Here is a 24,242-nt window from a genome sequence, read left to right on the forward strand (position 1 = left end):
AGATTTAGTTAGTGATTGAAAACACTATACAAAGGAGTATGAGGGAATTTCACATTGTGGGGGGAATAATAACCAATGATCCATTCCCATTGTTTGACAAATTCTTATATGAAGGCATCAAGGATGTTGATGTACAGATAAGTATTTATTATCTTAGAGTATAACACTTATTATTTTATCATTGTCTCTTGCTCATATGTATGAATAATAAGAGTCATGTGCCTTGATTTATCTTGTTCCATTCCTTGGTCTCCAAGGATGTTCTTGCAAGAAGAGAAAAATAGTGAAAAATATCTTCGATGATTGGGACTATGTGAGCAGAGTATTCTTCCATTAAGAGAGAGTCTATGTGATATCCCTATACTCATATAGGGTAAAAACAAATAATTTTAAGTAATTATAAAGAAAGATTTGAGAAATAAATAATAAATAAAGTTATTCCCTAAATAAATAAAGAACAATTTTCTTTGAATAATTAAATATTATAATATATTATTATATTATAATATAATAATAAATATCAAATGTAAATCATTAAGAATACAAACATCTTATTCGAATAAGTAAAAATGTTATATAAACTAACTATAATCTAAAATTATATGACATAAGCCAAAAGTCAGGACCATACATCCAATATAAAGGAGGGATGGAAAAGAAAAAGAGGAATATATGATATCCGGAAGTAGAGATCATCAAAACATTGAACTAAAGATAGCATTGAATATCACAAAGTATATTTACACATCATCATCTGTAGCATGATACCGAGCAAGAAGGCAATATTTTACACAGGTAGATATTAGAAAGGTGACAGGGATACAAGCGAGAGTTGAATAACACGCAAATCTTTTCAGCATCACAATACTAGAGACATTGAACAGAATTGAGACCAATGAGAACATCCACCTCAGAAGGAAGAATAGAATGAATCGTAGCTATAAATTCTGAGACAAATGATGAAGTAAGACGGGGACATAAATCAGAAAAGGATAATAGTGTCACATAGGTTCCTACAGTCCAAGATTTCTTCACGAGAGGAGAGCTTTCAGACGGAAAGGATATGCCACACAAGCTAGAGAAATGGGAGGAATATAAGACGCAAAACAAACCAATTTGCCAACATAGACAGAACTTCGAACCAAACAAATAAACATCTACTCCCTTAAATGATAAGGAGGCATTCAGGATAAAGCACCGAAGATTAATGTTGAGCAAAGACCACATAATATACCAATGTGGACGACAAATGGAATGACAATTACAAAATGATGGGCATATGTTAATATATAGTCTCTCATTCCGTGAAGAATACGTGGGAACAGAAGAAGCGAAGTTAGAACCAATTAAACACACAGATATATAATAAACAATCATCATAAATAGGAAATGTGGCAGTATGGACTATGTTCCACACACAACAAAATAAATCGCTAACCAAGGGAATGTAAGATAAAGTCATCGAAGGTTAAAAGAGTGAGATTGAAGCACGTAAATATGCACATGACCAATCAGATTATACAACACAGTGAATCAAGAACAAGGATGTATTAGGATTCATCAATAAGATGCTTCGCATAGTGGAACGACACTAAGTTCCATAGCTGTATATAAAGCAGCGAACCAAACAATACATAAAACAGACAAGATAAGTAAAGAATACCAGCGCAAAGGAGAACACGATTAAAATAAATATCAGATATTTTGAGAGGGAATGAACATTCCAAAGATGCCATAGAAAAAATGTAAAAGCAAGGTACAACAAAAAGATTGAATACCAATACATCAACAGGTTAAGGTAATGTTCAGAATTTGGAAGGACCTGGGCTAATAACATTTCTAGTAGAAAGAGTTTGAGTCAAACAAACCATAAGAGGAATGAAATAATGAAGGAAAATATCAAGGCGATAATTAGCTGCTAGAAGGAGATCAAAATATTTGACAGTAAGCCATTAATTGAACAAGAAGATGATATAATAAATTGAAAAAATATCACAGGAAAATGAATAACCAAAGTTCAGAAATATGTTAATAATTATTAAGGAAAGAGACTAAATGACTAAGGGAATAAAATATAGTTATGAGAGTAATTATCAATACCAGATCAGAGAGAATCAGAGGTATGTTTCTATATCAAAGAGGAATTCACAATTAGACTTACGATAAGAACTTCATAGTTCTTGTAGGGATGATGAAGATTTCGATAGAGGACATTCATTTTGAATGTCGAGCTTATCTAGAGGAAAGCTTAGAGACTAGAGGGCATTCTAATTCGAATGTCGGATTTCCAATTTGGAATCCAAAGAGGGATCTGTAGAGGATCCATTAGAGGCAATATATATTGTAGTGGTCAAACATATGCATATGTCAGAGATAAGAGACTTGGTAGAGGTGGGATCTCTACCAAGTAGTGTTACCAGAGATCCCAAAGAGGCCTAAGGGAGAAGCTCTTTCTATGACAATTACCTAATCGAGACGTAGTTCTCACCAGAGGGTTAGGTAATTGGAGAAAGGATCTCTCCCGAAGGATTAGGATGGGTAGCTTGGGTAGTATTTAGATTAGTATTTACTTAATTTTAATGTTGCTAATATGTTTTACATACAATTTTTCGATATTGTACTAACAAATGGTTGCAGGTTACAACTTTCAAACCTAATTGGAAATCGGGGACATCACAGTCTAACACTTCGTCAAAGGCAACGTAGGAGCTTCAAAGATTGATATTAAGAGGGAGTCTAAAAATACATCTATATGACAGCATGATTTTGATGGGCCTACCCCTATGTACAATCATGAGGAAGTGACAACTTGTCACCAGAAAGTTGGAAGGTTGATATCAAATTCAGGGGGAGTCCAAAGTTTATCTTAGGCATCCTTGGATGAAGAGAGCTTCTAAGGGAGCAACTAGAGGATTTGACTTCCTAGACTCTTTGTCAGAGGGAGAAAAGTTTGAGGTGAAATTCCTTGTAATGCATTCTTCTCTGTGAGAGAAGTTTAAGGTGAAAGCCCATATTCCACCCTCTAAGAGAAGCTATGGTGGGTCCACCCTCTAACATGGTTCATGGTGGATAACATGTGAGTTTCTACATGATTCTGTTGGAAAACATCGTGAGAGGTAATGATCTTTCATCAATGTTTGCGTTGTCAGGTCGCTATTGTAAGGTGACAATCTTAACAATGACTTGACCTGTTATCATAATGGACTACATTAAGTTGTTTTCCCAAGATGTGTCGAAGATCATGATAACGAATGTACCATGATAGACTACATTAAGATTGATGTCCCGAAATGTGCCAGAGATCGTAATACTACATTTGTTACTCTTGAATTCTTGATCTATTATCATGATAGGCTACATTAACTTGTTGTCTTGAAATGTGTCGGAGATCATGATAACTAACATATCACAATAGACTACATTAAGTTGATGTCCCGGAGTATGTCGAAGATCATGATACTTGTCATAATGGAGAGTACTTTGTTGTCCCTAAGATCAAGGTTGTTATATTATAGACTACATTCAGTGTTTGTCCCAAAGTGTGTTGGAAATTAGATAACTCGTAACATATTATTTTGGTAGGCATCATGATCATGATGCTAGTCTACATCATTTATTAGACAAACTCTAATATATCCACTTATATATATATATATATATATATATATATATATATATATATATATATATATATATATATATATATATATATATATATATATATATATATATATATATATATATATATATATATATATATAGTCTAAATGGCTGTTAACTAATAAACCATAGAGGTGTCTCTTCATGAGACATATCTCCTCTGCACATATTTACATACATTCGAATCTGCATTTGGAACACACAAAAGTAAATGGAAGTGTTGTTACATTTGCAGAAAACGGTCCTTAAAATCTTAACAACTTACACATAATAATTTCCATACTTGGCATTTTTTCGTGCATCCACAATAGACTTCAAGGGGGAAATCAACCATCATCTAGACTCAAGGAAATTCTATGCTCATTTGGACAAAGGGAAATTTGTCATCCATCAAGACTTTCTTGACTTGGAATTTCAAAAAAATTGTAAGTGTTGGATAGTGGCAAAATAATCATTAGGGAAAAGGAGAAAATCCACATCCATCTACGCAAGGGAAATCCCTTAAAAATTTCTCTGTACTAGGAGAAAATTGATTCTTTAGGTTTATTGATGTAACCATTAATGAAAAGATTCTACCACCATAAAACAAATAGTCAGGCAGAAATTGTTAATATGCAAACAATCTTGCAGGACAAATGAAACATATTTTGGTGACTATCAATTTAAGTGGCAAAGAACCTGCACTTCAATAGTATTGGCACAGAACCACTTAGAACTCCAGTATTCAAATGGCACTCTTCAGAAAATGTCATAGCCATGAGCACTCACTCCAAAGGATAAATTACTTAAGATGCTAAAATTTCTGCAGCAAACAACCCACTCCAAGATATGCATCTCTTTTAAAGATGTAATCTTGCATTTGTAGCAGACTAAACCAAAGTCATTCTGCATGGTGCTTTGAGAGGGGAAATATGGCTTTGTGCAACTATAATCTTACAACCACCACACTACCTTAAAACATCAAGGCTTCCCAAGGAATCAACCAAAATTCAATGGGCCTTCTGAGGTCCAGGATAAGGTTGACAAGGTTAGTACTGTATGATGTTTCTTGTGTCCCTAAAGAGAGGAAAAAAATGAGCTGATTGAGCTACCCCAAATAAATGAAGAAAGAAACATTTCTCCTAGATCCAGAATGCATTATAGGCAGAGATAATACTCCTATCTGAGAAACTCCTATTTGGATAATGAAAGGTAAGTGACTCCCCAAGAAGGATGCTCCGTACAAATATAAAATAATCTTTCAACAACATTCAAGCCTTCAAAAATAGAGACATAAGAGAGAGTAATTCTTTATTAATAGGCATCAGGGATGCATTAGACTGTAATATTGTTGATCAAATTCTGAAATCAACTTGTAACCCATAACACCAAACTAACTAGAGTTTAGAAACAATCCAACTATCTCATAACTGTTACTGTCAGCTAACTCATAAGTAAAATATGAAAATTATATACACTCTAATACACTCCATCAATGGTCATATAAGGGGTCACACTGCCAATATCTAGAATTGATGAATTTATCAAGTCCAAGAGATCTTGTAAAGATTTCAACTTTTAGAACTCAAGATATGTCTTCAGATTCTTTCCAAATAGTCATTAAGCTACAAATGTAAATGTGCTCAATGCTTGTGAAACATGCTCTAAATTCAAATACAAATAAGCAATGTATTATCTTTGCTTACTGAAGATATCTTACCAAAAAATGTTTGTGGCCCCCTGAACAAAAGCCGATGCATATCGTAGAGGCACCTCTAAGTTTTCTGGTGGCAAATCAAATAGCTGTGGATATATCCAAACAAAAAGAAATAAGCTTCAGAAATTGACCAGAAACTTGTGCAGTTACTAATCTTTTACCAAAATCTATAAAACTGAAATGGTGTCAAAGGTAGCAAGACAACCTAATATTTCAGAGGGGCATGCAAACCCAAAAATAAATTAATGGTTACACTCAAGAAAAATAAATACCTCTTTAAATTCAAATGGTGATGTTTTGGAATCCTCTAACAAAGAAGAGCTTGTATAATGAATAAAGTAATTTGAGAAATACAAAAGAGGCTTCATAAAAAGAATGTGTTGGTTATTTTCATACTCTTTGGTAGACAGAAAAATTGTATACTTCAAAAAAAAAACTTCCAAAGGCATTGTCATTATTGATATGGAACGAAAAGAAACAAATCATTTCACCTTGGCAAAGAAAAATAAAGCATGAAGCAGATTTCAATTTTACATTTTCTGTAACCACAAATTAAATTAGGTCCATATCTACAACACTATCACATAAACACAGACACAAATTATGAAGAAGCTTGTTAAATATGCATAAGACTGATATTGGTGTACCATTGCGTCTAGGTTCATCAAAGCTAGTTTATATAAATGTTTTGCACCTAAAAAGCGCATTTCAGGTCATGTTTCACTCTACAACATAATATCATAAGTAATTCAAACGTTTCTTGAGAAAAACTCCTCTAGGTGTTTGTTGTAGATAGCTGTGCTTTCTCCCACTACAGATATCACTTCCAAAAACATCAACGCAGTGAATGGTTAAAAAAACTCATGCTAATTGAGATATTTTATCTGCAGGAAACGATATGGTCAAAGAAATCAGATAATGCATAAGGACAAAAGTACCTTCTATTTCAAAACTTTGATTCAATGGGATTTTGCTGAAAAGAAATGGCAATAAATGTTTACCGCATAAGTTAATTAAGAAATGCACACAAATAATGAACACGAACAGCAAAACTCTTTAGATTATTCGCATATGCCAGAACATTACATTTTGCTTGATAAGATAAGATATGATGATTTACAATGATCTCAAACGGGGTATAAATACTATCCGCCGAACCTTCCCGAAGGAGTCTGTCGGCCACAAACATTATGTCCGCTACAAACTATTTACCCGTCGGCTACAAAATCTTTACCGACAACATCAGCTACAGAATACAAAAACACCGACGACAATCAAGTCGGCTGACACATTTTCTACTGACGACATCAACCCGTCGGCTACACAATATTCACCGACGACATCATCCCCCCCAAAAGAAAAAGTCGTCTCCGGACGACAATTACAAAATATCTAAGACAAAATATATTAACGAACTGATTACAACAAAATACATCTGCTTCTGACACATCACTTTCACCTTCGTCCCGTGCCTATAGCCTCTGCTAACACAATACTACCTCCTTAATGAAGCTGACCTTGATAGCCACCTGTGCTGCTTTCTCTGTTTCCAACTCCTGGGTACCCTGAGCCAGGTGTCACTATACTGCCTCCAACTAGATGATTAGCTCCTCCCAAGCTCTCTACGCATCCACCACGATAGTCTCTCGGCCAACACCTACTCCCAGTGCCTTTGGTACACAGACACTCCATGCCTACAGCAGCTTCAAGTCTTCTCAACTGGTCACACTTCCCACGACTAATATCCGCAATGACTGGGGGTCCAAGGGGCAACGCCCCTAGCGGGGTCGAGGGGCAGCGCTCCAAGTGCGCTCCCTATCGCAATACAGGGCGGGGTCAAGGGGCAGCACCCCTCACCGCTAAGACCAAATTAGCACTCCGAAACCCACAAAAAAATGCATGGAACACATTATTTTTGTCATTTTCTTCTGATCCCACACTTTTTTTGGCAACCGTTGGTGCTTCCCCTTCCCTTTAGCATCATCTGTTACTCAATCTGAACTATTTGAATCTGTCATCGGTTTTTTTTTTTTTTTTTTTTTTTTTTTTTTCTATAAGAAAACCCCTCACACCCATCTTCTACACGTTTTTCCGCCGAAAACGAGATACAAAACTCAAAACAACTCTCCTCCGCAAATGAGAAACAGAACTCCAACAATCTTTCGCTGGAACGTCTCCTCCGGCAATGAGAAACAATATACAAACAAGTCTTTCTTTGGAAATACCTCCACCAAAAATAACAAACAGAATTCAAACAATCACGCATCCCAGTCAGATTTCTTCTAAAAAACTTGTGGACTTTTGAGTGAGCAATACATGTGAGCCGATTTTTCCCTCCAACATTCCTTCTGTCAACGACAATAACAAGTTTATGATTGCCCTAGCAATGGGAGTCGCAGAGAAGATACTGGTAGAGAGATTGAAGCGCATAGATCCACTGCGTGCAGGCCATGCCTTGAAGCACTATGAATAGACCTTGAACATCTGTCTAGATGGCACTGCCGAGAGCTGGAGGAGCTTCCGAGCCTCACAACTGGGTTAAGACTTGCACGGGAACCCAAACACCATCCACGGGAGGAAGCAACACGCGAGCATGGTCTGCGGAAGACATAGAAGTGTCCGTGGAAAATAAAAGAACTCTAACTGCGGAAAACAAAGGAAGACCGCGGAGGAATCCGCGGGTAGCATCAACCACCCGCAAGAAATATGCTAACACGCCCGCGGACAACAAGGAAATACTGCGGAAGGAATTATGTCTAGCCCGCGGGGAACAGACTTCCCACGGAACACTTCACCCACGGAGATATGCGCCCAGCATAGAAAGCGTCCAAGGAGAAAAGAAAAAAAGGCCGCGGGAGTGTGGAAAGACTCCGCAGGAAAGCAGGAGAAGACGCGGAAAGGGACCTCGCGGAAGATATGATTCCACGGTAAACAAGACGCTGCGGAAAAGGTTTTGCGGACAGCCTGCCCGCGGGATGTGGTCCGCAGGTTTCTTTCTCTTCTTCTTTTTTTTTTCTTTTTTGTCTTTTTTTTCTTTTCTTTTTTTTTTTTTTTTGTTTTTTCTCTTTTTTTCTTTTTTTTTCTTTTTTTAACAATTAAAATTTTTTTTTAAAATGCAGCACCTTAATTTTGCCTTGAGGCGTTGCCATTCTGCAACGACAACGACAAGGGAATCATCTAATCATTCTACGACGGTGACGGCGACGGCATTTTCCTAGCATGGTAGGATCCGTTGACTGCGTGAGGTACCTCTTGCCCGTCCAACGTCCCCAACTTTATCACTCCACTGTCGCCGACCTCTCGGATCTGATATGGTCCAACCCATCTAGCCTTAAACTTTTCCCCTTTGATTTCATTCCGACCATCCTACTTGATTACCAACTGCCCTAGCGGAAACCTATTGCATTTGAGATGTTTGACATGCCACGCCTTACGTTTATTCCGTGTCACCTCCGTCGCCCACTATGCCTGCGATCACTGGGCATCTAGCTTATTTCCTTGCTGTCGGCACCCTTCAAGTAACTTTATGGTGCGATGCATTTTTTCTTTCTGTGTGCTCCGTTCACCGTGTATCGGACGATGGGATCTTTTTTTTTCTGGGTTTGGACTGTATGTTCTTCTCCTCAACTTCAGCCGTAACCGCCTTTCCTTCTTCCGCTTCTTTGTATTCTTTCAGACATTCATTTTTCTCTATTTTCTCACCTTCATTGACCCTTAACATATTACAACTCGAAAACAATTCGTAGTCTTCTATCTGCCAGTGGAGAAGGCCATTCACTGAGTCTAGGTCGTCGTCGTTTGATCCTCCTTCTAGTGTCAATACTCCTTCGTCTAGTTCCATTCTCCTCTTTCCTTCGTTGTCACTTTCGCCTTCATCTTCTGAATTTGACAATGCTACCTCCTCACCTACCATTTGTGTGTGCAGGTCAATTATGAATCTTTTGCCTCCGCGCTCCATTGATAGGGTATTTCGTTTCCAATCATGTTTTATTTTTGCTTGCACCAACCAAGTCCATCCCAGAATAGCATCATATCCTTTTCTTTTCAATGGAATGACCACGAAGTTCAATAAAAATGGTTGTGTTCCAATAGTTACCGGTTGCGCCCTTAAGGTTCCCAATAGTTTGATCTCGTGCTGGTCTGTCGTGAGCAACTGGAATGTAGGTGGCCACAACGTCGGCTTTCCCAACTTCTTCCAGGTCTCCTCCGGTAAGACATTTACGCCAGACCCTCCGTCGACTATTGTGTCTGTGAGAACATGTCTGAGGATCCCCATCTCGACAACCGCCGGATGCCGTCCAGATGTGAGGGCTAGCAACATTGGGTCTTCTCCACCGGCAGCAATTTCCTTCCCTCTGCTTGGTTCTTCTAGTAACTTGACAGTTGGCGCGATATTTGTGATTACCGATCAGAGCTGAGGCATTGTGAGCAACAAATCGCCAAGTTTGACAAGTAACTCCGTTTGTAAAATCTATCGTACGATGTTTTGTTCCGCGTAGTTCCTTGCCAAGGTGTCGGTGATGTCTTTTAATTGAGATGTCTCCGCAGACGATGCCTTCTCAATTTCTGCCCACGCTTCCCCCAGTTTTCTCTTTTCTTCCTCCGGGTTCGGGTACACCTTCACTTGCCTCCGTGTAATTGCCAAAACCTCCTCTTCATCCGTGCCGACAATGATCAAATTTACTCTAGACTTTGGGCACTTAGCATCTTCATGGTCGCCCGGTCCGCACCATCTGCATAATAATTTCGGTGCGTTTGTCGTTGCACAATCCTACGCAAAATGACCCCACAAATTACATGTTCGACATTGAACGATCGGTCGTCTGTTTGCATCATACTGGATTCGACTTCGGTTGCCATTATTATTATTATTGTTCGCATTGTTATTGTTATTTTGCCCTCTGCTATTATTCCTGTACCCACCTGGAGTGGCACCATCAATGTTTGCATTTTCGTTCCCTCCTGACGTGGAAGCTGCCTATGTAAAAAGCACCTGCGTGGATCCTCTGGTTTTCATATTAAAGGGGCATTCCTTTGTCGAATGGCCCATGATCTGACAAATGTCACAAAATTGGTTCTTTGGACAGAATCCTTTAGTATGACCGTCGATTTTACACTCTGTGCACCACAACTCACTGTTCTTTGTCTCCTGCATATTTTTAAACTCCATCATGCGGATCATGTCCTTCTGTAGAGCGCGGACCTTCTTGCTACTGCCTTCATCGTCGCTGCTATCTTCTCCGGAAGGCTCATCGTCATCAGAATCAGAGGAGCTAGTCTTCTTCTTCTTCTTCGTCTTCTGCTCGCTTTCGAGGTCCAATGCTCTGTTATAAGCTTCTGTGTATGACAACAACGGCACAAATTTCATTTTCTTTCGCAACTTCGAGCGTAAGCCTTCCACAAACCATCTTTTCTGAAGTCTGTCTGCTGGCTTACTTTCCATTTTATTTATCAAATCTTTTAATTTCTTGACGCAAATGCGGATGGTTTCATTCTTCCCCTACTTAGTATTGAAGATCTCTGCGACAATTTCATTATCGTCATGCAACAATTGAAATTCGGCCAAAAACTCCTTTTTGATGTTATTCCAACTGTCCAGCTTCTGCGGATCCGTACTACTAAACCAGTCAATTGCCACGCCTCGTAGGGTGGCCGGAAATTGCCTCATCCAGTCATCTTCATCAATTATCCCATTTGCCTTCCAGATCGTTTCACATGTTTTGCAATGTCGAATGGGATTGAACGTACCATCGCCATTGAACTTCGGCAGCTTTTCTTTTGCTCCCGCCATCACGATTGATTTTTGTAAACAGGCGTTGCTCGGTCCTGCAATACTGGCACTGTTTACTCCCACACCGGCAATTTGCACTCCGACACCGGCGGTCTGTTCTCCCACACTGGCGGACTGCTCTCCTACACCGGCGGACTGCACTCCGACACCGGCGGACTGCACTCCTACACCGGCGGACTGCACTCCCACACCGGCGGATTGTTTTCCCACACCGTCAAACTCAACAGCTACGAACCTTGGTTAAGAAGGATCTTCTGAAGTTGTCCCCTGCAGAAGTGTATCCCGGACGAAGAGTTCACTCCACACTCTTGCTCCATCGGCACTCCGAGCCGTGCGAGTCGATACTCTTCCGTCTAGCTCCTCTTCCCTCGATGAACACAAATTCAAAAACTCCTCTCGTGCTCCTTCCATCAATTCCACCCGCTGTCGAGTTTCCTCCAATAATTCCTACGTGCTCCAGTTTCCGTTGGCAATCTTCTGAAATCTCCTTCGGCGTTCAGCTTGCTGTGCCAGAATTAAATTTTCTTGCGCAGTACGAATTCCATCTTTTCCCTTGGCCTTATTTCGATCCTTGTTAAGCTGATTTGGCATTAATCTTCATTCCTCCCACCTTCCAAGTTCATAAGGCAACGGCGCCAAATGTTTACTGCATAAGTTAATTACGAAATGCACACAGATAATGAACACGAACAGCAGAACTCTTTAGATTATTTGCATATGCCGGAACATTACATTATGCTTGATAAGATAAGATATGATGATTTACAATGATCTCAGATGGGGTATAAATACTATCCACCGAAACTTCCCGAAGGAGTCCATCGGCCACAAACAATAAACTCATGACAACATCAGCATTGAGTTGAAACACAGATGCCAGGGTTATCAACCTAAGGGCCATGACTTCACTTTAGTTATAGTTGGATAATGAAAGATCAGTACATAAACATACAAGGGAAGCAAGCATAACAAAGAAAGATGACCTCAAAGCAAAGTTGCACAAGGCTTACGGGGCAGCACAATTGCACAATCCAATATCTCTTTCTACCATTGGTAGAGAGAAAGCACAATGGAAGCAAGTATAAGTAAAATAACAAAAAGGATTCGTTGTGGACTGATCACTGGTCGAAAATGGTCAAAAGAATCCATTGTCAAGTAACCACCCACAAGAAGCACACCACCACAATTCCTATGGTATAAGAGCACAGATACTCATGATATCTTAGCAAAAGCCAATATCAAAAAGCTAGAGCTCAACAGTCAAATAATCGATCTCCCCAAAGTGCACTTTTGAGGAAGAATTACACAGAGTTATCATTAATGTCTCTGAATGACCAAGGTAGGTCAAGTGGACTCGAAGAGTGTGGTGCAAGAATCACATAAAATTGCAACTCTCTGTGTTTCCCTTGCTTACTCAAACTACTGAGTCAATTTTTGGGATAAATTGTGCTGCTCCAAAGTTTTTAAAATTCTTACTGAAGTTGCTATTCTATATATCTTTCCTTTTTTGGCTCAATTTCACATGTGGAACACCAAGAAGTTAATCTCATTTTAAATCGGTATAATTGAATTTTGTCTTAGAAATTTCTCCCATCTTTTGAATGCAAATGGTAAGAATAGAGCAAGTAACAATTGCTGCTATTCATATTTCTTTAAAGTTTAAAATATATTCACAACTATTTGATTTGCATGAAACCATTCATTCTCAGATTCTACAATGGTTCTCTTGTTGGCTCCTCTGATGCATGAACACTAACACCAGAGGATTTTGTTTCATCTTCTTGGAGGTCTTCCTTTGATTCTATGTAGTACAGTTCTTTTTTAGGAGAGTAGTGCATGTGTATTTTGTTGGCTTTGCTCAAGTTCTCATTTTTGTTGTGTATCTGTTAGATTTTGCCCTAGTACTTTCCTATGTACTGTTGTGAAGTTTTCACACCAGCACACTACTGCAAATGGGGACCCCCTCTTTTGCCTTGGCAATAGGAGTAGTGGTTTTAGTTGACCTTGGTAACAATTTCAAAGTCTTCCAGGCAGAGAGATGAGTTTGAGCAACTTTTCTAATCTTGGGGTCAAAATAGGCAATCTCCCATGTATAGAGCTCAGTTCTTTGTCAAGAAATAAGATCGATTAAGTTGGAGGTCTAGAACTAGTTTGAGTGAAGTCCTAGTTGCAAGCCAAGTCTTGTCAACTTATAAAGAATGAAGTGAATGTTGCAATTGAAAAGTGTGATAAAGGAAAATACTTGACAAGAGTACAAATGGAGAACGGCGAGACAAGAAAGAACACCTAGTGGAGGGAAATGAAGAAAGATGAAGTCAAGATAATTGTTAAAGGAGAAGTCAAATCGATGCAACCATGAGGTTGATTTGAGCATGAATATATGAAGTCTAGAGGCTTTGACAAAAAGAAATGAGGAGAAATGAGCACGAAATTCAGATTGCAAACAAAGACTGAAGATAAGATAAATCTATTAATGTCCAACAGAAGACCACAAAGAGGGTCTAAGGGACTGGAAAGCATACAATAAGATTGCAGCCAACAGTGGGACACCAAAGAGTGCTCGTGGAAAGAACAAGCAAGAAAGAACCAAGCAAGAGACCGGAAGAATAGAACAAGAAGCAACTAAAGCCTTTAGCCAAGGAGAAGTAGTCCATGATCGAAGAATAAGGTCTGGGGCAAGGGTGGGCCCCGAACCATCTCAAAGAAGCCCTAAAGGTGGGATGTTTCGATCGAGTGATGAGGGCACAACTTGAGAAAAAAAATGAACACAACAGAAAAGGGAAATTGTTGTTATCTAAAAGATGAATCTGTTACTTGCATTACAGTCTTACAAACCCAACTACATGCCTTGTGGGCTAAAATATTATTAGATTCTAGAAAAAAACCATAGTTACACCGCCCTAGGGGACAGGGGGACAGCGGAAAGAGGGGACAAGTTTCTGAGACAAGAGAACAGAGGGGCTTTAATTTGGGGATGGTGGGGGGAAGGTAGGGGACAAGAGGGGGGGTATATATATACATATGGTACTTAAAATGCTAGTTATGAAATTATTATTTTAATATAAGATATAAAGATGTAAAAGAGTAAATACTTGAAGATTGCATTGAATTGGAACATCAAACATTAAACATAAATAGTCGAATCTACAAATAGTCAACATCGGGATGTCCCCCATCCCCAGTGGAGGTGGTGGAATCTGGTGGCACCACTGGGGACGAGGGGACGGAGCCCCCAAGTCCTCGGTGCGTTGAAGTCTACAGGAAGTGGGGCAAAAAGTGGGTGATGTGTCCCTATGTTACTATGAGAAAAACCCTCTTCATAGTACCTTCTCCCAAACTCCTCCAAAAACTGCTTTTTCACCTCAAGGATGGGCCTTAAATAGCCTATCCTAGGTTTAGGGCTAAGAATACAATTTACATTTTGAGATTGGGCAATCGGTGCCAAAATAGAGGTTCTAGAATTCAAATTAGAAGTCAATGCCTCAAAAATAGAGTTTAGTGCCTCAAATCTAACTCTGAAGGCTTTCTAGGAGGTCTTCAGGCAACTAAAAACTGCAATAACTTTCAAATGGTGAAGCACTTTGACCAAATTATTTTTCCAAAAGGCTTGAAATTTCAATTACAACCTTCCCTCTAACTCACACCCTCTAATTCTTCATAATTATAGCTTGACAACAAAATAACTCATTTTCCACATTTGCATGTTTCCTGAGGTGTGCCAAAATGCTGACCCAAAAAAGTAACAATGGAAATATGAGAGTTGGAACCTATATTTTGCCCAGATGGGTATCCAAAAATGCAAACACATCAAACAAAAACTATCTCTGGACATATTTTTGGGTGATACAAGATTGCCCTTACATTGTTGGATGCTCCTGCATCAAACACCTAGGGTAATTTGAGAAGTGACTCTGTCACACCTCTGTTGGTTGAGGAAAACCCAAAGGGTCAACCCCCACCTTAGATAACCCGGTGGAGTCTTCCATGGGTTGTCCTTTCCAGTTCACAAGGTACTCCTCATACTACATGTTTCCAATACTCCTTCCCATACAACTATCCAGGATTTCTTCAATCTCCTCCTTAAAGGTAGTAATTGGACATTGTTGAAGTATTGATTCCTCCTCTATACTACCTTCTAGATACTCTGCTAAATCTGCAATATTGAAAATAGGAGAAATGTGGATTACATTTGGCAACTCCACCTCACGTGCATTCCCTGAATCATGTTTTTTCAAAATCTTGCAAGGACCAAATGTTTTCATCTTTAGCTTGTTGTAGGTGCCCACTGAAAATTGCTCTTTTCACAAGTACACCATACCCTGATCCCCAACTTGGAACTCCTTATGCCTCCTCTTTTGATCTTTCATAGCTTTATACTACATGTTCATTCTGGTGATAAGCTCATGCACTTCCTCATATAGTTCTTGACATGTTCAGCACTAATCCTGCCTCCTTGATCCTTCTTTCTCAACTCTAGTGTAGTCCTTGGACAACCCACATACACAATCTGGAATGGTGACCTACCAGTACTTTTGTTCCTAGATTTATTGTAAACAAATTATGTCTGTGGTAAAATCAAATCCCATCGCTTGGGCTTAACACCTACTAAGCACCTCAACAAATTACCCAGACTTTTGTTCACTACTTCAGTATGCCCGTCAATTCTTGTGCAATGTGCAGAATTAAACTTCAACTCAGTCTTAGCCTTTTCTACAAGGTTCTCCAAAAATAACCTAAGTTGTCGATTCAGGTTCTGGTTCGGGTACGGAAACAAGGTTCGGATATGTGGGTACAACAATTCCCTCCCCCCCCCCCCCCCCTTGCGGATTCATCTGTCCATATATGTATGTATTTATTTTCAAACATCAAAGTTACAAATACAAAAGGAAAAGTGATGCTCATAAATCCATATTGGCCAATAAAATTATAAATAAATAATTGTATTACTAACATATTTTCAGATTACAAGCATTACAAATTGACATCAATTCAAACATGATCAACAAACATAACTATTGGCTGGGTTATACAAATTTATCAACAGTAATATACTCAGATCTTCAAATTAAAAAAAAATCAATCCCTAGCCATCAAATAAATCAAATTAGGTTGCTGTTCACTACTGTCATAAACTAAGGGCATTACATAGACCAATTTTAACTTGAATAATATTAGCAAGTTGTTGCAAGACACTATCTATAGCTGATGCAAAGAGCATGCTGATGAATAAATCAGAAATACATACATAAACTAACCTACTGCCTTGGGGTACTTCTTGGGTGTCCACATTTGTTGTGTGTCCTCCTATGAAGTACCCCGAAAGAACCAATACCAGAATTGTACCAGTACCAGGACCTGGGCCTAAACAACAATACCCGGTAACTGAGAAAATAACCAACAAACTTGGTATTGCAGTTTGAAACTATCTCTTAGGAAGAAAATGTAGCCTCACCACTTCTTTGAAGAAAAAATATCCAATGTGAACCGCATCATGGGTCTTGTGGCAAGGAATAAAATGAACCATCTTCGAAAACCTGTCAACCACCACAAATATTAAATCATTGCCCCTTTGTGTTAGCAACAAACCAAGAACAAAATCTATACTTGTATCTTCCCAAGGCCTTAATGGAACATGCAATGACTGATAGAGTTTTATAATCTGACTGAGTCCTTTTGTTTTTTGACACACTTGACGACTCTGCACAAACCTCTTCACATCATGCAACAATTGAGGCCAAAAATATTGTTCACTGACAATGGCAATGGTCTTATCTCTACCAAAGTGTCCCGTCATTCCTCCACTATGTTTCTCTTTAGTCAAAATCTCTCTCATGGCACTTCTCAGAATGTAAGATGACTTCTTTTGAATAGCATACCATCTTAGATCATGTAGTCTAGCCACCTTGTCCTATCTAGAGTTATATGTTCCTTGCAAGCCTTCCAAGCCTTTACAAAATCATGATCCTCAGGGTACAAAGTCTTGAGTTCATTAATGCCAACCACCTGTTGTGAGGTTTTCACACATCGCCCCAAAATCTTGGGGACCCCCTTTTTTAATCGCCTTTAGGGCCAGTGGAGAAGGTTAGATGTATTTTTCACCCGGTTTCAACTTGATTTTCCAGAGCTATCAGTTCTATCCTTAGGCCGAATAAGTTCAAAATTGATTTCAACTTGGCAGGATAAGATTGTGAATTTTGTACTTAGACGATTTCTTTTGAAAATTTGGATTTAATTGTAAATTTGAATGATTTTCAAATAAGGAAATTTTTCGTTAGACTTAGGTTCCTAGAAAATCTTTTTTTTTTTTGGTGAAATAGAATTTAATTTTGTAAGATGAAGTTAAATTGCAAAATCGATTTTTACTCTAGAGGCAATTTTATTTTTTGTCATAAAATTTTAATTATTTAGCAAAATCGATTTAGAGGAAAATTGCAAAAATTGGCTTTAATAGATTAAATTTGCCTTGAAAGCTTTTGGTATTTAATGAAATTGGTAAATTAATATTAAGAAATGGCTTTTGGTTAGCCAAAATTCAACTTCAAGGATGTATTAATTAGCAAACCCTCATTAAATAGAAATTTTTAGCATCCCCAAGGCACCATTCAATTTCGTTTTGCAATTTGTGGTTAATTAGTAAATTAAAAGTGCAGTTTTCATTTTAGAAAATTAAAATTTTGGCAAAGTATTTAAAGTGGGCCACTAACTTAGCTTTAATTTTGGTTTTTTTTTCCTCTATAGGACCAAGTCGGCCAGCCTGGGAGGAAGGTGAAAGCTACTATAAAGGGAGTCCCCTCCCATTTCATTTTCATCAATTCATTTGCTCCTCATGCTTGGGCGAATTTGAAGCAAGGGCAGATTTCAAGCCGGAATATGGCGATCTCATTGTTCTTCTCAGCCGGATCATGGGCCTAGCCCAAGCTATGCAATTCGAAAACTGGATGTACTTCTTCATTGATGAAATTGAAAAGGGAAAAGGAAAATTTGATTGGGCTAGGATCATAAGTGAAAATTTAGAGTTGCAACTTAGAACAGTTCAGAACCAAAGGCAATTCTACATGGGATCCTATCTGTTTTACTTAATTGCTAGATTGTATGAGAGTCCGGGACTTAGGGCCTTAGGAGAGATTGGTAATGGGCCGGGGCAATATTTGGTGCATGAATGCTATCCGCAGCTTCATTTGCACAATAACAAGGATTACAAGATGTTTTGCGATGCATTCGCCATGAAGACAGTAAGGGTATTACAAGGGGCGCCTGCTAAGAGACTTTCATCGGAAGCAGAAGCAAGGATTAAGAAGTTTGGGAGTTGGTTCATCCAATTCCCGCAATTCACATACATTAGAGTGGCAGGAAGTACAGTTTGTCCCAAGAGGCTTCCAAGATACCCGCCCGACAAGGTAGTTTTGATGGAATTGGCTAGGCAGCTTGAGCACTATGATAGAGTAATGAGGAATGAGGGGAAAACAGGCGTTTCCTTCTCAATTATAATTGGCAATGATAGTTGCCCAAATCGGGCCACCTTTGAGGCTGCGGAAAAGGAATTGGAGTGGTATCATCTAGGATGGTACAGAGCAAGGCAAGGATTCGACCCTGTTGGTCTTATCAAGGCACCTCATGGAAGCGAATTTAAGCATGTTCCCACTATAGAGGACTTTTGGGCCAATGCAAAGGATGATTTTCACGTGAGAAAGCTAGCTTTCTCGAGATTGTCGGTGAACATGATGAGAGATATCAGATGGAGAGGCCTTGATATTCCCGATCAATTGGAGGATGATCGTAGTGTGTTGAGAGAAGACTATGAGACAGTAGTTGGAACAGAGTTGAATCCAGTGGATTGGGACGATCATCAGGATCCTTCCTTGGAGGCAGTCACAAAGACAGTAGATTTGCATACCGAATCGTGGTATAATGCCAAGTTGAGAAAGCTACAAAGACAAAAGGTTCTCCTTACTTATGAGATGATGAAACCGAAGGAAGGTCTAGTAGAATCAATCGGACAGAAGGGTGAAGGAGGTGGCCGGCAATCGAAGACAGTTAGAAATAGCAAGAAGAGGGCTTTGGAGGTAGAGAAAAGCCAAGAACGTTCGGAACCTCCAGCCAAGAGATAGCGGGCAGCGCCGTCAAGGGAGAGTATAACTAAGGCTAGAAGCCAAGAGGTCAATTCGAGTGATAAAGGGGCCGCAGTGGAGGTGAGCTCTGATTCGGAATCAAGTGGCTACAGTGAAAGTACGGAGTACTCCCCTCTCTCGGAGAACCGGCAAGGAAATATGGCAGAAACTAGTAGAGAAGAAGATGGGCCGATTGATATTGAAGAGATAAGTTAGGCGTCTAAGGCCGTTGGTGATGCTTTGTTGGTCGAACCGAATCCGGATTTGGGGAGATGCATTGCACCACTATGGTTAAGGCAAATGCTTATGCCGAGAGGCGAGGTGGTAATGGCTCACGCAGTTGATGATATCCAAGGACTAATAGAAAAGGATGACAGCGAGAACCAAAAACAGATGGCAAATACGGTGGCAAGGGTAATCAGAAGCGACAGTGATGGTCACCGAAGGGTTCAGATTGCTATACCAACAGTCAATAAGACAGCGGATGAGATTGCAGCCCGGGAGTACGAAATAGTAGAACATAATTTGGGAAGAAATACAGATGATATGGAATGTGAGGAGGTTCAGGAAGGCATAGCATCAATCAGAGAAAGATTGAGGAAGGCAAACGAAAGGATAGTAAAGTTGGAGGCCGAAAACAAATATTGGAGAGATTGCCAGCCAATCCAACAGCTGCATTAGGCAGCCCTTCCTCAAGACAGCGGGAGCAATTCAGAAGAGGTATCAGCTCAATTACATGAAGTAAGGGGTTGGATCTATGATACAATCCAAGATGGGCGAAATTTCTTGCCCTCCTTCATCTCAACATTCCAGTCATTGGTGACTGTTAGAAACAAATTCAGATTATTTGAAGAGGAATGGAAGAATTTTCTTCTCATCAAGGATTTGGTTATTCCTAGGCTGCAGGCGTTCATTAGGCTACCGGAGGCATATTTGGAAAGAGCCCGGTTGGTTGATGAGAGAGGATTGAGCATAGTTGAATCTTGGTATGTCGCATTGACTACCAGATTCAGAACACTTGAAGAAATTCATGATGAGATTGCACAACACGGCCCAAGCGTCGACACTTCCATTTCGACCATGATGAGCGACGTTGGGGTGGCGCTTGATTTTGAGGGTATTAGAGAGGAGGATGTCAGTGAGACAGGATTTGGATCGAGATTGGATGAGTTAGGAAAGGCTGCCGTCAAAAGGAAACATCTGAACACCCTTTCCTCACTCAATGCTTTTATTGGGTTTGCAAAGGAATATGAGAAGGATCACGAAAGGATACTACAAGCAGCAAACAGCGTGGCAAAGTCAGCAGAACTCCGAGCGAAGCACACACCTTGTCCTCCTATGGAAGAAGTTAACGAAAGGCTAGCTAAGTTCATTGCCTTAGCTAAAAGAACAAAAGAAAAAGGAAGAATTATATTAGAAGATCATCTTATGTAAGCCCAAGTGGCAACTTTCTCTTTCTTCTAGAATAGGACAAGTGTTTGTTTCTGATTGGCCACCATTTTGGTGCCTTCTCATTGGTTGCCACTTTTGCACTTTTTTCATTGGTCCATTGATGAGGTGGCATCTTCTCATTGGCCGATGGGGTGGCAACCCTAATTAGGGTTTTTGGATCCAATCTGGATCGTCGATCTTGTTTTGATCTCTACCGTCCATTGTATTTTGGACCTCTATATAAGGCCATTGGCTCTCATTTGTAAAGGGGGGGGGGTTGGAGAAATTGTTGCGAAAATAATACCAAAGTGCTCTCTTTTTCATTGCATGTTGACTAAGAACATTGGGTGTTATTGCATGTTTTCTACTTCCACATAGTTAAATTTTCTTTTCAAGTTGAAGCAATTTCATTTCAAGTTGTTAGAGTAAGAGTAAAATAAAATGGATAGTTGCATGGTAGCTTTGGTAGATGTTTGATAGGGGTCAACACTAGGCCACTAGCATCCTAGCGGCTGGTTGGGAGGCTTTGTGTGGTGATCTAGTTTACTTTCCTTTGAAGTGTTGCATCTATGGAGGTAGGGCCGCTGGTTAGCCTTCATTAGATTCGATCCCCGTCCATCTGCTAACCTTCCATTCTTAGGAGTAGGAGTAGTTGAGCAGCCAAATTTCATGCTTAGAAGAGGTTAGTTAGAGAAGTAAACCAAAACATCGGCATTCTCACCTTCCATCGTCATTCACCCTACATTGCCATCATCGCGCCATCAACATCATCTAGCATTCACACCGAACCACCATCTCCATTTTCTCACCAAGATCTAAATTTTTCTCAAATAGGAAAACGTAAGGCCGCCTACGTGATTACCAGCAAATCACATTGATAAAACTGAGCGAGTATCCAACGGTGTAAGGAACATTGGAGTTATACTCATGTCCCATGAGAGAACTTTTCAAGAGAGGAATTGTGTATTTGATATTCTGTATCAAGCATCCAATTACTAATATGTTATGTAGTGACACAAAACTCGCATCAACACCACCTCAATCTACATTTATGTCAGTAGCGTTTGCCTCCTACTTAAGGCATCTGCAACCCTATTAGATCATCCACTTCCATACTTCAATACAAATTTATAGCTCTATAAGAACTATACCCATTTCAAGTGTCTTTGATTCAATTTACCCTAACTATTTAGGTATTGCAATGCCTAGTGATCACCATACAAAAAAAATTCTTTTGGCAACAGATAATGTCTCCATTTCTTTGACTCCTGAACTATTGCATAGAACTCCTAGTCATAAACAAAATACTTCTTCTTTGCATCATTTAATTTCTCACTAAAATATGCAATAGGTTTACCTTCTTGGCTCAATACAACTCCAATGGCACTGCCACTGGCATCACAATCCACCTGGAACTCCTTGTTGAAATTAGGGAGTGCTAACACAAGTTGCTCTGTCACTTTCTTCTTCAGCTATTCAAAACTCCTTGCAATTCCCACAGTCCACTTGAACTCTTTTTTATCCCCCTCTAGCATCACAATCTACCTAGAACTCCTTGTTGAAATTAGGGAGTGCTAACACAAGTTGCTCTATCACTTTCTTCTTCAGCAATTTTGTAATGTTCCAAATCGGTAATGCTACCGTTGAGTGGTGTCCAAGGTCATACAATACTAAGCAAGTACACAGGAAGGCCATACGGTGACAGAGCAGTCACAATATGAAAGTCATACTGTGACAGCTCACAAGGAGGCCATATGGGAATGACCGTACGGTGTCATGGATAGGTTCGTATGGTGCTGGAAGAGGTGTACAGCTACATCCGTACAGTGATGGCTTCAATGTCGAATGGGAGAAAAATGACCATACGATGGAGTAGGTGCAGTACAGTAGAAGATCGTACGGTGGAACAACCAGGCAATACGGTTGTCTTGGGTGGTCGTACAGTATGCCTAGGGGCTGTACGGAATGGTGATGGGTAGGTGTACGGTGATGTTGCTATGCCACAGTGACGGATGGTGTGTAGATAGAAAGAGAATGCTAAGTTTTGTAACCAAAATACTCATAGGTCCAAATTCATAAATCCAAACAAGTTTGAAGATTGAACACATGTAATCCTTCAATTAATTTTTGCCAAAAAGATGGTGCTCTGATTTTTCAGATCCAAGCAAAATATTACAGGGGACGGAATAGGGTGAGGGTTGAATCCCACTGAAACTGGATATAAGCCAAATAGGAAGATCTTTCACTTCTGAAAATGGCGCACGACAGTGAATCCCAACAGGAATCCACAGTATAAAGAAGTATAATCAAATCACATACCTAATGACTACCTACAAGTCGTGCTTAAATACCTGTCAGGGAAAACTTTCTAAGGATGTACAAAGATAGTTGATGGCGACACAAACTATAGTATCAAAACAAAAATGGGTCCAACATATAATAAATCAATTGGCCCATTAACAATAGTTTGATTAATGATTTATTTTATAATGGGAACATTATAGTCCTCCTGTCCCAAATTTTGCTTGTCCTCAACCAAATGCAATGTTGGGTGCTAAAGAATGTGTTTGTCGTCCCAAGTCACGTCGTCCAACGACAAGTGTTGCCAACGCACAAAATATTGCTTCACTGCGCAATTCCACAGTCTTCTCACGTTCGATAATCTCAATTGGTTCCAAAATGAGTTTTCCTTCTTCATTGAGCAGCGGAAGGTTTGTGACTACCATGACATTCTGCCCTATGGCCTTCTTCAAGCATGAAACATGAAAGACATTATGAATACGGCTCCCCTTCGAAAGTTCCAGCTCGTAGGCGACTTCACCAATGAGACGAACTATATAATAGGGGTCATAAAATCGTGGCTTCAATTTTTCTTTTCTCTTTTTCTTTAATGAGGATTATCGATATGGCTGAAGCTTGAGATAAACCAGGTCTCCTACTTCGAAGCTCCTCTCCATTCTGTGTTTGTTGGCGTACATCTTCTGTTGATTTTGTGCCCGTTGTAAGTTTTCCTTCAAGTATCTAAGGATGTCCTGTCCCTCCTAAAGCCAATCCCTCGCCCTCGGTGCGTGACTGTCACCCAGAACTGTGTCAATGAAGGAAAGGGGTTTGTACCCCTATAGAGCTTTGAATGGTGTCATTCTGATGGACATGTAGTACATGGTATTGTAGCAATATTCCCCTAGGTGTATCCATTTGACCCACACCTGTTGTTGTGCTGAAACGTAGTTCCAAAGGTAACCTTCGAGCCACTTGTTCACAATCTCCGTTTGTTCGTCTGTTTGAGGGTGGTAACTAGTACTTGATGACAATTTTGTCCCCGCCAACCGAAACAATTATGTCTAGGAAACACTGATGAATCGCCTATCCCGATCATTGACAATGTTTTGGGGTAACCCGTGCAGACAAAAGACTTCTCTAAAAAATAGATCGGCAACTTGTGCAGCCAGAAAATTTGAGGGGATGGCGAAGAAATGTGTGTATTTTGTCCATCTGTCAACCACCACAAAGATACAATCTTTTCCGTTGACATTGGGAAGTATAGTTATGAAATCCA

The 24,242-nt window shown here is 39.6% G+C and overlaps 1 protein-coding gene across 2 annotated transcripts in view; it reads right to left on the reverse strand.

The window, feature by feature from the left end:
* The window catches only part of LOC149576423 (K-stimulated pyrophosphate-energized sodium pump protein), a 199,921-nt gene that overhangs the window by 91,063 nt on the left and 84,616 nt on the right, over positions 1-24,242 (reverse strand). For both annotated transcript variants that reach the window (XM_089817234.1, XM_089817237.1), the window contains exon 4: positions 5,360-5,442. In XM_089817234.1, the coding sequence (XP_089673360.1) occupies positions 5,360-5,442 (83 nt within the window). The remainder of the gene's footprint in view (positions 1-5,359; positions 5,443-24,242) is intronic.

The sequence above is a fragment of the Cupressus sempervirens genome, chromosome 1, assembly GCF_028749045.1.
Source record: "Cupressus sempervirens isolate cs-2001-9-10 chromosome 1, ASM2874904v1, whole genome shotgun sequence".
Lineage (NCBI taxonomy): Eukaryota > Viridiplantae > Streptophyta > Pinopsida > Cupressales > Cupressaceae > Cupressus > Cupressus sempervirens.